Below are 13,785 nucleotides of genomic sequence, written 5' to 3'. Positions count from 1 at the left end.
ATCTTTATCACCAAACTTTACTTGCATTAACTGAGTCCATCTCAGTTTCTCACAATCAAGAGTCTAATTGAGACATAGTCAAATCAAGCATTTTGGGGATTCATGAGTGGGGTGTGGGGAGAGTGTGGTCCTGAGAAGGAGAAGGAAAGGTTGTGTATGTGGCTCAATGACTACTGTCCTGCAGCCAAGGGAATGTATTCATTGATCCTTGTTATTCCTTCATCCATCTATCCAACCAACATTTATTCAGCACCAACTATTTATGCAAAAGAAGTATGACACTGTCCTTGTCTTTCAAAAGCTTATGGACTACTATGCAGGACAAACAAGTAATCAAGTTAATATTTCACTACAGGATGAATAGATGCTCTAAAGAGATGTGTGCACAGCTAACTACGAGACGGCACATCAGAGGCTCGCCTAACCCAGACGGGAGGCAGGGAGGAACACTGCCGGTTTCTTGGCAGAAGTGGGACCTAAGGTAAGTTTTGATTTGGGGGAGGCATTAGAACATTCTAGGCACACACAAAAAATCAAGTTTTCCAAAAACAAGGAGGCAGGTCTTTACAGGGAAAGGATTAAAAACTGTAATGAGTTTAGAATGGCAATGTTTAGGTTGGGGCAGTGCTGGGGGGGAAGATGGGGTTGAAGAAGTAGGCAGAGACCAGCTAGATCAAGGAGAGCTCTGCGTGGTCCTACTCCCACTGGCACGGGGATCACAGAAGGATTTAAGCATGGAAGGGTCACCACCAGATTTGTGTTTTAGAAAGATCTTTGCAATTTGTATCAAGGGCCTTAAAATACATATCTTTGACCCAGCAATTTTCTCCTCGGAGTTTTTCCTAAGGAAATAAGTAAGAACACATGCAAAGTTTTTTATTAATCGTCACTGACACTAACCTTTACTGAGTGCCATGTGAGGCAACCTCCTAAGCACTCTACATGTGTCATCTCATTTAATCCTTACAGTACAGCAAAAATTTGAAATAGCCTAAGTTTCTAACATAGGAGATTTGAGGGCTTCCCTGGTGGCGCAGTGGTTAAGAATCCCCCTGCTAATGCAGGGGACACGGGTTCGAGCCCTGGTTCGGGAAGATCCCACATGCCGCAGAGCACCTAAGCCCATGTGCCACAACTACTGAGCCTGCGCTCTAGAGCCCACGAGCCACAACTACTGAAGCCCGTGTGCCTAGAGCCCATGCTCTGCAACAAGAGAAGCCACCACAATGAGAAGCCCACGCACCGCAACGAAGAGTAGCCCCCGCTCACTGCAGCTAGAAAAAGCCCGCGCACAGCAATGAAGACCCAATGCAGCCAAAAATAAATAAGTAAATAAATTTATTAAAAAGATAAAATAAAAAATAAAATAGGAGATTTGATTAAATAATTTATGGTCCAGACCATACATACAATGGAACACCACTGATATTATCATATTAATATGATAATGTTATCATATTTTAAATGTTACTTTATATGATAATTAATATCATATTAATAATAACTAGCATTTATTGAACTTATGCTACTGACCAGGCACTGTGCTAGTACGCTTTTTAAGAATACTTTAATTCCATCCTCATGAATCAATAAGGTGCGACTGTTTCACAGATTAGGAAATTTAGGCTTTGTAAGAGGCTGAGGCAGAATTTGAACCCCAGTCTGGCTAGCAGTTTTTAACCTCTATGCTGTAATGATTTCTTTTCATGAAAAGATAGCCACACAGATAACGGACCAATAGACTAGAAAATACCAAAACATATCAAAGCAGGTAGGAAAGCTTGACACATGACAGAAGTGGCATCACAAATCACTGGGGGAACGATCACTAGTAATAAACTGCAAACAACTTACATGTTCATCAATAGGATAAACTGTGGTTTTATATGTGTATGTGAATACTATACCTTGATTAAGATGAATGAACTAGAACCTCACGTTAGTAATATAAATTCCAGAAATATAATTACTGAGCAAAAATAAAGTTATAGAATGACTTACTATGTAATAGTTATATAAAATTTAAAAACAGGTAAATGGTATCTACAAAAATCTATATGGGACAATAAGCAACAGATTGTGAGTATCTCTGGGAAAGAAGGGAAATAGGATTGGGGAGGGATACCTAGGAGACTTCAACTTTGTAATGTTTTGTTAAAAAAATCTAAAGGGAAAAAAAAAACAAAGAAATTCACACAACATTAAGTGAAGAATGCACACTTTTAAAATTACATAATTGAGCGCGCACACACGTACAGAAAAAAGACTGGAAGAATATATATTAAAATGTAAATGGAATTTGAGTGGTGGCATTACAAGTGATTTTTATTTCTTACAATTCCTTATATTCTGATTTTTTTTTTTTACAAGAGTTATGTGTTTACTTTGGTGTACAGGAAAAATAACAGGAAGGAAGGAACGGAGGTGTGCAGAAAGTTATAGCAGACCTGAGACTGCCATTCTTGGGAACATCTACTTGCAATGTTGGCCCTTGGCTGGGGTCTGGGAACTTCAATTCTAAGAGGGTTTCCTAAGAGGTAGGGTGGGCCATTATGCCTAAACTATTTGTGCAAACAATATGGTTTCTGCTGAACACCTGCTGTCTTGCTAGAGGGCCTGGAATTTTGGTATATGTTAGGCAGGAGGTGCCTACGTGGCTAGCCCTCACTAAAAAGCTTGGGCTCTGAGTCTAAAGAACTTATTTGGGCTGACACATCACACACATGTTGCTGCATTTTCATTGTCGGAGGAGGAAGGGCTCTGTGTGACCCCTCATGGGAGGGAGAGAGCATGAGGAAGACTTCCCATGGGTTCCTCCAGACTCTGCCCATCTGTCCCCCTTATGATCTGGCCGTGTATCCTTGCGAGATCACTGTCCTCATCTTAGCCATGAGTATAACTATGGGCTGAGTCCTGAGTCCTGCTAACAAATCCCTGAATGAGGGGTGATCTTGGGCACCCCCGACACAGGCGGCCATACCACTCTGGGTAGCTGTGGCAGAATGGGAGCAGAGGAGGTGAGTAGACCGATGAGGAGACGATTACAATTAACTAAGCAAGAAATGATGAAGAACTGGACAGCAGACATAGAGAGAAGGGGAATTACTGTTGAGATATTAAGAATAGACCATAGATTAGAAGCGGAGGCTGAAGGTGATGGGAGAGGCAAGGATGACTCCAGGTCACGGATCTGAGCAACGTGTGAATAATGGCACCATTCATAGAGATGAGTGACAGAAAAGTAGTTTTGGAGGGAAAGCTAAGAAGTACAGTTTTAGGCATTTAGAATTTGAGCTGTTTCCACATCTCTGGATAGGAAAAAAATCAGATGACTCTGGCTCCCACTGACCAAGTTGTAAAAATTATTATTGCCAAATGAAATCACTTGAATTTTGAAAAACTGTGAGTTTCATTCAAAATAGAAAGGTTAATATAAAGTATTTTTAAAATGGTTATAATACAAAGAAGGCAATGTTCAAGCCTTTAGTTATATATAATAGTACTTTGTTTTTTTCTATTATTTGTAAGACTATTCATAAAGTATAGACGTAGCCTTGAGATATATAGTTGTATTCATTCACATAAGCATGAAAAAAGAAACCTAGGAAAAGGGGATAAACAAAGTAATCCTAGAAATAGGAATTCCGTACCCCAAACAGGAAGGACTAACCAGCAATGGGACCAGGTAGAAAGAACATGGGCGCCTCACAATGAACCAACCTCAGATTCTAAAGAGGCAAAGTAACTGCAGACTTAATCCTTCTTCCCTTAGCAGATGAGCCCTCCAGCTGGGCTTATTAATTATAAGATACTAATAAGGTAAGTTACGTTTTCAAAAATGCCAAAAGACTAGATCAATATATACTTAATAGACAACGGGTTAACACCGGCCAAGCAAACTTTAAAAGAATATTGCCTTGAGTGAACAACAGTTTGCAAAAACTAAAACCTATGTGAAAGGCAAAAACTTAAAACAAAACTTACTGGAAAAAGAAGTTTGGTGTAACTATAAAAAAGAATCTCAACCTGAGGAGAGATTGGGGTTTGAATCTTGCTAGGAGGCCAAGAGGATACCTGTACAAATGGAAACAAATATACATCAGTTGGCAACCAGAGCCTCCAACTTGTGTTGTCTGCGGCAATATGTATTCTTATACTTGTTGGTCTGTCAAGATTCCTCCATCCCCAGGAGGGTCTCAAAATATTACCCTTGGGTCCTATGGAGGTGTCAAAATTAGCATTTAGAGATACAGGAGAGTATAGGAGTAAAGGCTCTGGCAGACCGCTTGAAATCAAAGTCCAGCTCTGCCTCTTCCTACCTGTGTGACCTCAGGTAAGTTTCTTAACCTCTCAGTTTGCCCATCTGTAAAATTGGGATAGTGAAAGTACACATCTCATAAAGTTATTTTGATCCTTAAATAGGATAATACGTGTAAGGCATTTAGAATAATATGCTAAGTAAGCGTCAGGAGTCCTAGGAAGGTAGAAATAAAGAAAATATTAATTACACTGTGTCGCTGCTGTTTTAGAGTAGGTTTAAGTGTAAGTGTAGCCACAATATTGGGATCAAAGTATTTGTATATGTTGTCTAAAGCATTAGAACTTTTTGAACAAATCAGCTGAACTACATCTGAAATTGTTGTTGAAACTGCTCAATGTTTAAATGCTTAAAGACAATTTTCAAAGTTTCATTTATTAGATTATAACTTTAATACCCTGAGCATTAACCAAATTACAAAGGTGAGCATAAAAGCTCCCCAGCCATTAAACGACCAGCTAGTATTCCCAAGGTGCCCATCGTCTGTGGGCTCCCTGCCAGGCCAACTTCATTCCCCGTCAGGTCTAGACTCCACCAGCAGTCACTTCGGTAAGCTCTCAGTGGTACTCAGGACTCCTCAAGTCCACCACATTCACATGGAATCACTGCCAGCAAAGGGTCACCTCTGTTTTTCCTCTCCCTATTTCTGGATCTCAGAGTATTTCCGGAGAAAATGCTTTTCAAATTCTTATTCTATACCTTCAAAGAGTGCTCGCCTAGAAAGCTTTTACTATTCCCATCTTAGCTACCCAGCCATCCCAAACCTCCATGGCTACCCTTCATTTTCAGCAGAACACTGTCCTTCACCACACTGAAGCTTCGCAAGAGTGAGTTCTGAGCAAGGTAGGACTGTGGTAGAAAGCATTCCACAGGCCTGGATTACTGACTGTGAAGGCTTGGGCAAGTTACTTAAGCTAACGGTTGATCCCCCCATCCCCTGTTTTTTAATACCTATTTCACAAGGCAGTTATAATAGTAAATGAGACAATTAATGTAAAGCATTTATCTTACAGTCTGTTCAATAAATGAAAGCTTCTTTCCTTTCTACTGCCCAACACCAACCCATTCAACCAATATTTCCAAGTACCTGTTATGTGCTAGGCAGCCTGGGTGTGAGGCCAGCAAAATGGAAATGACTCTTCTCCAGGACTTTACCTTAGCGTCCTACATCTGTGTCCTACTTTCTTTTCCACCATTGTTTCCTCTCAGAATCTGCTTCCTGCATGACCCACTCTTCCTTTCTCCAGCATCTCCCATCGCTTCAGGAGCTTCTTCACATATCTGCAAACAGATATAATCCTCCTCGATGTGAAATTATCTTCACTGAATCCCATGGCCTCCCTCTGGCAAAACAGTTCTGATTTAGATTTTCCTTTCACGATCAAACTTCTTCTACATACCTACTGATGCCACATCATCACCACCTACTCTTCTCAAAGCCATTTTTCTGCTCCTGCCACCCCTCACACACCTGAAACCGCATGCTTGAAAACTGCCAATGCATTTCTGAGCTCTAATTCCGATAGTCCTTTTCTCCTTATTTCTCTGCAGCTTTTTGACTGTTTTGACAAGTTTCTGATATTGCCCAAGGCTCATACTGCATACAGCGTTCTTCCCGCTATCCCGCAGAAAGTCCACGCACACCTGGTGCTCCATTTCCGCCTCTACAGAAATGCTTCCCGAGTCTAGTCCCAACCCCTCTTCCAAACTCATCCTGCATTTCCAAATGACTAAGAATTTTCAATCGGGCATTTTGTTGGCATCTTAAAACCACCTCCCCCTATGCAATTCCCCACATGAGCTCCTCTCCCTAGCAGATGTTTCTAGCAGATGTTCTATTATTCTCCCAGGTGCCCCAAATTCAAACTCTTACCTAGCTATCTTTCCTCCCAAATCTAGTTAGTCACCAGATCCTTCTGAGTCTTCTTTTGCAATGTCATTTGTATCCTTACCCACCACCGACACCATCATCATTCAGGCCCACAACAGCTTGCTTCAGGACTACTACCACAACCAAGCGTGCCTAACTGGTTCCCTGCACTAGTCCCTTCCCCTCTCTAGTCCTGGATGGAACCTCTAGAATAACTGTACCAAAATAGTTTTAGTCCTGTCAGTCCCCGACCCGTCCCATACAATCCACCCTGCTGACCGTGTCTCGTCCTGATCCTCTATGCTCTGACCCCACTGTGCTTTTCCCCACCCTTGTCTCCCACTGTTCCTCCATACTTCACTCTTATACATAGCATTTCCTTCTCAAATCTGCCTAATGCTTCGCGACTTCTTTCCTATTTTTTTCACATCAAATTCTACCTCCTCCACGATGGTCCCCTGATCTAGTGCGGAGGCCTATGGTAGGGAGCTAAACGAGACAATCTGATGCGATTTCTGGGAAAGACGGAGGGACTGGAGTGGGCGGCACCCTAGACTTAGTGTCAATTCCACCCACGTTTATGAAGCACCTATTATGGGAAGAAGGTACGGGAGGTGCAGAGGAAGGCTCCAAACTTCCCACGGAACACACGCACACACGGGGGCTGGGGGGACAACTTTCCGTCCGCACCTGTCCGAGCCGGGACGTCGACACACACACACGCACACGCACACACTCACGCACACACGCACACACTCAGACGTTCTGCAGGTTGGCTCCGCCCGCGTCACCTGTTCTACTCCCACAGCACCTCCCCCAAGTTCTCAGTGTCCCCTTCTCTCGGCCGCTGCGCTCACTCGGCTCCGCCAAGACACACACCCACAGCCCTCACCTCCGGCACAGACTGCTCGCGACCCAGGAAGACGGCGCCTTTTCAGGTCGGGAAAGCAGTGCGCCGGCGCAGGGGGTTCTGACGTCCGCGCTCCCCACCAATGCTCGGCTTTGGCAGACTCCATTTCCCAGAAGTCTCAGCGGTTGGCGAGCTTTAATTTGATGTCTAAAGATCTGCGCAAGCGTACCCTTCTAATGAAGGGGTGGGCGGTGCCGAACCGGATCCGACGCGGCAGTGCGGCAGCCTGAGCGCGGGGAGGGAACCGTCGTGGATGCTAGGGACGCTTGTGGTCAGCCTGGAAGTGCTGCCTATGTGTGCTGTCACGTCCCTCCAGCCCTCCGATGGGAGGGAGGGCCGTCCTAAGGAAATGTGCCTCTTTTAGCTTTGGGGGCCGGTCCCTACTGAGAACGACTTCGAGTCTTCTGGCCCTCGGAAGGGGCTTGTTTCCGCTTCAGCTTGTTCACTTTAAGGAATTTGGTTGTAAAATTTGGGCAGGAGTGACGCAGAGTTTGGTTCTGAGGGTGCGGCTGGGTATGTGCACATTTTTGTGCAGAAAAGAGAAGAGCCCAGGAGTAAGGCAGGTAGCCCGACTCCCGACATTTTGAGTGCACACCAGCCTGTCTTCCTTGGTGCTACTAGAAGGACCCTCGTTGGAGTCTCGCAGGGCTTCTCAACCTTGACTGCACGCCGGAATCACCGAAGAGCTTTGATACATTGATTCCTGGGGCCCACTATGAGGAGTGAGAGTTTGAAAAGATCTGCAGGTGATCCTAATGTGTAGCTGAAGCGAAGAATCACTGCTCTATAGCTTCAGGGAAGACTTGAGATTATACAAAGAATGTGATGGAGTTCTACAGTCAGGAACAAGTCTGCACTTGGCACTCAAAAAACCTAAAGTGCCTGCCGTAGGCAAGGCATTGTTACAAATACAAATAAGACACAGTTACTGCCCCAAAGGAACTCGTGTTCCAGTGGACAAATCAGAATGTGAAATTGTTACAACACAAAGCAGTGTGTTCTACAATTATGTCACTGTTGGGAGACACTATTGGGAGTACAACTGAGGAAGCAATTAACTATGGCCGAGAAAGTTGGAAAAAGCTTCCTATAACTGTTATACTTGAAGAAGAGTAATTAGAAAAAATGCAGAGAGAATAGCATCTGCAAAGGTATAGGCTAGAGGATAAAAGTGCAAAGAATTAGCAGCAAGATGAGTGGCTGATGGATATGGTTTAGGGGCTGATAACCATGACTTGGAGCCAGATGGAGGACGATTTTGTGCTATAGTAAGGGGTTTGGACCTTCCAAGAGGATTAGGACTTGGAAAAGTTACACATAATGTCCAAGACATATTTTCTTGCTGTTCCCTTCTGTGGATGTTTTTGTTTGTTTGTTTGTTTTTTGCGGTACGCGGGCCTCTCACTGTTGTGGCCTCTCCCGTTGCGGAGCACAGGCTCCGGACGCGCAGGCCCAGCGGCCATGGCTCACGGGCCCAGCCGCTTTGCGGCATGTGGGATCTTCCCGGACCGGGGCACGAACCCGTGTCCCTTGCATTGGCGGGCGGACTCTCAACCACTGCGCCACCAGGGAAGCCCAGGTGGTTTTTATTATTCGTTTAGCCTTATGCTGAGAGTGGAAATTTGTGGGTCCTGGGTGAGTTTCTTAGAGTTCCCTACCCTTGGGCAGGCCTTAGGGTTTCATCGCTACCTTAACTCCCCAGGTTGCTGTCAGAGTGGGAGCTTAAGTTCTCCAGGGTTTAGCAGGGTAAGAGTTGGGTTTACTGCTCACTCACCTCTCAGGGCTGTAGCTCACACTTCCTTATTTTTTTAAATTGAGGTATAGTTGATTTACAATATTAGTCTCAGGTGTACAACATAGTGATTCACAATTTTAAAAGATTATACTCCATTTATAGTTATTATAAAATATTGGCTATATTCCCTGTGCTGTACAATATATCCTTGTTGCTTATTTATTTTTTACATAGTAGTTTGTACCTCTTAATCCCCGATCCCTATCTTGCCCCTCTCCACTTCCCTCTCCCCACCGGTAACCACTAGTTTGTTCTCTATATCTGTGAGTCTGTTTCCGTTTTGTTATATTCACTAGTTTGTTGTATTTTTTAGATTCTGCATATAAGTGATATCGTAAAGTGTTTGTCTTTCTCTGTCTGACTTATTTCACTAAGCATAATACCCTCTAAGTCCATCCATGTTGTTGCAGGTGGCAAAGTCTCATTCTTTTTTATGGCTGAGTAGTATTGCAGTGTGTGTGTGTGTGTGTGTGTGTGTGTGTATACACACACAAGTCCACTGTCCTCCTTGGCAGCAGATGCCCATTGAAGGAGACCCAGCCCAACCTACCCCCATTCTTTGCTGGAATATTTTATACCACATCTTATTCATCTGTTGCTGGACACAGGTTGCTTCCATATCTTGGCTATTGTAAATAATGCTGCTGTGAACATTGGGATGAGTGTATCTTTTTGTTTTCGTTCTTTCTTTTTTTTAACTTTGCAAATTCCTTACTTTCATGCCTGTGTGTTTAGAGAGACGATTTATAAGTTTTCAGCATTTTTAGTTAGTTTTTTTTCAACTAGGGTTGTTCAGGGAACCCAATCTGCCATGCTGCTGGAAAGATTAAGAGAATTTTAGCCAGTTTTCTTAGAAGAGTTAGGAAGGGCATATGGATGCTGAACAGCCAAGAAACAACGTTGTTTAGAATAAAACAAGGCCTGCCAGCTGGGGGCTCTGCCAAATTGCAAGATGTTACGGCTATCTGCTGCTGTGTAACAAATCACTTCAAACTCAGTGGCTTAAAACAACGTTTATTATGCCAATAACTTCTGTGGGTCAGGGACTTGGACAGGGCACAGCAAGGGTGGCTTGTTACTGCTTCACACTGACTCCATTGGGAGGACTCAAGTGTCTTCATCACTTGTGTGTCTGGTACATGGACTGGCATCCATGGCTGGGCTCACCAGGACTGTGGGCCAAAGTCCCTACAAGTAGCCTCTCTTTGTACTCGGACCTCCTCACAGCGTGGTGGTCTCAGGGTGGTCAGACTTCTTACATGGCAACTCAGGGCTCCAAGAGAGAGAGTCCCAGTGAACAAGACAGAAGCTGCATGGCCTTTTATGACCTAGCCTCGAAGATCAATTGTCATTTCTGCTTTACACTGTTGGCTGAAGCAGTCACAAGCTTGCCCAGATTCAAGGGTAGGGCGTTACAGCCCACCTCTCAAAGGGAGGCATGTCAAAGAAACGATGGTCGTTTAAAAAAAATCTGCAACATAGGATTTTAGCCTTCTCCTTTCATGGGTGTTTCTCTATGAGACAGGTGGGGCGGGGGTGGAGTGTGGCCTTGCAGTGTCCCTATTTTCAGCGGACAGTTTTGCTGTGTCTCGTTGTTTTGCTCAGCTGTGTTGTTATCTCCTGAACTGCTGCAGTTTGCTTCTAACAGCTCCTCCCAGGCCCCCTCTTGCAATTCTAAGACCCCTCTTCTTGGACACCCTTTGACCTTATTTCTCTGAGCGTCTCTTCTCTTTGCTGCTACTACCTGGTACTCTGTATCCAGATCTACATCTCTCCAAACTCTCTGTCAAAAGAAAACACCATTCTTTTATATCATGTGGCCTTCTAAGAGGCGTTATCTTAGCAGAAGAGCATGGGCCCTTAGTGATAAGTGTTTTCAGTTTTACCACTCAGTCTATGGGGTAGAGGATGGTTTGTCCCCTAGCAAAGGGATTTGGCTAGTTAGCAGTACTATTCTTTATTTTCTACTGCCACCTCTCTTTTCCTGGGGTGCATGTGTATCATCAGAAGCTGGGTAGATGAGGTGGAAGAGGAATATTCAGGCACGATTTTACACTATACCTGAAAAGCATTGTTTCTTCTGATGCCTAGGTCTGATTCCAGGTCAGATTGGTAATCTACTTCTATACCTTTGTTTGTTTAATATATTTTTTTCAAAATAGATACCATTGGATTTTTAGTCCACCCTAAATGACTGTATATGCCTGAGCCCTAATTGTGAACAGGTTCCTGTTTTTACCGTGGGACTTCTTACCCAGGTAAGTCACATGGCGGTGCTCTAACATCCCACATTAGTTAAGGAGGCTCTGTCTGCTAGAGCACACGTTGGACCTGCAGAAATCTCTGTGCTTCAGTTCTGCCTTTCAAAAGCACCAGCCAGTCTTTCACATTTTTGTTTCTTTTAATTAGTTCTTAAAATTCCTTTGGCTCTTTAAACTAGAGTAAGCCATCTCCTTCAGGCTTAAGTGAGTTAGGGAGATGCTCTTGCTATCTGATTTTCCTCTGGATAAAATATTAGGAGTATTGTTCTTAAAATCTGATATTTCCCATTATTTTTCTGTGGTAATAGAATTTTAGCCAGGCACAAGAATAAAGACTACATTTCCTGGTAGCTAGGTGTGGTCATGTGTTCTGGTAAATAGGATGTAAGTGGATGTGTTGTACAGCACCTTCTGACAACCTTCCGTAAAGGAGAGCTGGACTCAGAACAAAAAGGAATGAACTACTGATACACATAACAACATGGCTGGATCTCAAGGACTTTATTCTGAGTGAAAGAAGCCACTCTCAGAAGGTTACATACTGTATAATCTTGTTTATAAGGTATTCTGGAAAACTACAGCACAGAATAGAGCAGTGGTCACAAAGGGTTGGGATGGGAGAAGGGTTTGAGAACAAAGGAGCAGCAAAAGGGAATGTCAGGGGTAATGGGGAAACCTATCAGGCTGCTGGGGACCAGGGCTCCCCTGACTGCACTTGGCATCAAATGGCACACCAGAGCACTCGGAGTCGGGGAAGAGACATCACTGTTAAGCTATTGATTAACTCTCCAGGGTAACAAATGAGCATTGTAACAAGGGCCTCTAGCTCAAGGTCTGTCCCAAAGGACGGAATTTAAGAGTGGGAAATGTCAGGCACTGTAGCAGGCCGATGCCTAAAGGAAAAGGTATCAGGGGCAGGCAGTGCCCCTCAAGTTCATCCGAAGCAGTTCTATTTCTAGTTATGTCAGCCACCAATGAGATGACGCTCTTTTCTCATGTGTCCATACCCTCCCCTTTTTGGGTCCAGAGCACAGAAGAGGACAGAAACTCCTGTGCCAGCCATGGTTCCCAGGCAGCCCCCCCTTTCCACACCTCCTCGGCTTGGGAGAAAGAGGGCTTACTTGCCGGGCAGTTGCTGTACCACCCTGGCCATCTGTGCCACCAGAAGTGCTGGCAGAAAAGTGAAACAGATTGAAAGAACAAGAAAGGAGAATGGGGACTTCCCTGGTGGTGCAGTGCTTAAGAATCCGCCTGCCAATGCAGGGGACATGGGTTCTAGCCCTGGTCCGGGAAGATCCCACATGCCGCGGAGCAACTAAGCTCATGTGCCAAAACTACTGAGCCTCTGCTCTAGAACCCGTGAGCCACAACCACTGAGCCCACCTGCCACAACTACTGAAGCCCGCGCGCTCTAGGGCCTGTGCTCTGCAACAAAGAGAAGCCACTGCAATGAGAAGCCCATGCACCACAACAAAGAGTAGCCCCCCTCGCCGCAACTAGAGAAAGCCCACGCGCACAGCAACGAAGACCCAACGCAGCCAAAAATAAATTTATTAAAAAAAAAAAAAAAGGAGAGTGGACTTTTTACCCTGATTTAATAGGTTATTCTTCCTTGAACCCCTAATTAGGGTCTATAAATCAACCTCTCAGTCCTCACAAATCCCCCCTCTGATTGAGGAGTGCCCCCAGAGAACCACTGTTTTAATATCCAGACCGTTTCTCCATTTCATTTAGGTCCTAGATGATACGCGTTTCCAGAAGAGGAGGGAGTCCAAAGCCCTCCCTTCTTTGAGTTCACCCTTCACTGAATCCAAAACCGGGGGGCAGTGGGAGAAAGACAGGCACGTTAACAGCCTGTAGAATGCAGTTAGTAGCCTGCAATTGATCTCAGGTGGCCTCGGCCTGCAGCGGCTTGAAGCAGGGTTTCGGTTTGTAGCCAGAGATTGAAGTCAGGCCGTGGCAGTGAGAGTGCTGAATCCTAGCCTCAGACCACCAGGGACCAGTGGCCAGTGCAAGGCCCTGGCCCATCAGCTGTGTAGAAATTAATTTCCACATAGAGTAAGAAAGTAGTGAAACAAAGTATTTATTAGGAGGAAAAAGGGTACGTGTGGATAGGCACACAGGTGGGCTCAGAGAGGGTCCTGCCCCTGTGATAGTTTGAATCACTTTTATGGGGCATTTCTTCCACGTTTCCTTTGGCCGATCATCTTGCTTTGCCTGGTTCTGAGTTCGTATTTGGTATATCTCAGGGTCCTCTCATATGTGCGCATGCACCTCTTAGCCAAGATGGATTCTAGCGAAGAGGCCTATGGGTAGGTTGACATCACCTACTATGTGGTGGCGGCCCCTCCCTTTTTGACCTTCAAGGAGCCTTTCTGCGCATGTGTAGTCAGGAAGGTCTCCTCGACCTCGAGATGAGAAATAAGCGGTCTCTTACCTGGGCAGCGCTTAGCTTCTCCTCCTTCCTGCTATTTTGGCCCCTTCCAGCCTGGGACCCATCTATCTCCTGCCTCACCATGGGCCATCAGATCTCCTGGGCACTTTATAAGAAATACACATGTCTGGAGAGCCTCCTAGAAATTCTTATTTGGCAGATTAAGGGTAGGGCCCAGGCTTTTTAACAAATCTCCA

At 44.7% G+C, this 13,785-nt stretch overlaps 1 protein-coding gene across 1 annotated transcript in view; it reads right to left on the bottom strand.

Annotated features, from left to right (window-relative positions):
• ZNF2 (zinc finger protein 2) overlaps window positions 1-7,125 on the bottom strand; it is a 30,909-nt gene extending 23,784 nt beyond the window's left edge. The window contains exons 1-2 of the mRNA XM_032652266.1: window positions 7,081-7,125; window positions 5,474-5,599 (exon numbers count right to left, since the gene is read on the bottom strand). Coding sequence (XP_032508157.1) covers window positions 5,474-5,514 — 41 coding nt within the window. The 5' untranslated portion in view covers window positions 5,515-5,599; window positions 7,081-7,125. The remainder of the gene's footprint in view (window positions 1-5,473; window positions 5,600-7,080) is intronic.
• Between the last annotated feature and the right edge of the window lie 6,660 nt (window positions 7,126-13,785).

This window comes from Phocoena sinus, chromosome 13 (genome assembly GCF_008692025.1).
Source record: "Phocoena sinus isolate mPhoSin1 chromosome 13, mPhoSin1.pri, whole genome shotgun sequence".
In the NCBI taxonomy this organism is placed as follows: Eukaryota; Metazoa; Chordata; class Mammalia; order Artiodactyla; family Phocoenidae; genus Phocoena; species Phocoena sinus.
This window is presented reverse-complemented; position numbering and strand designations above follow the sequence as displayed.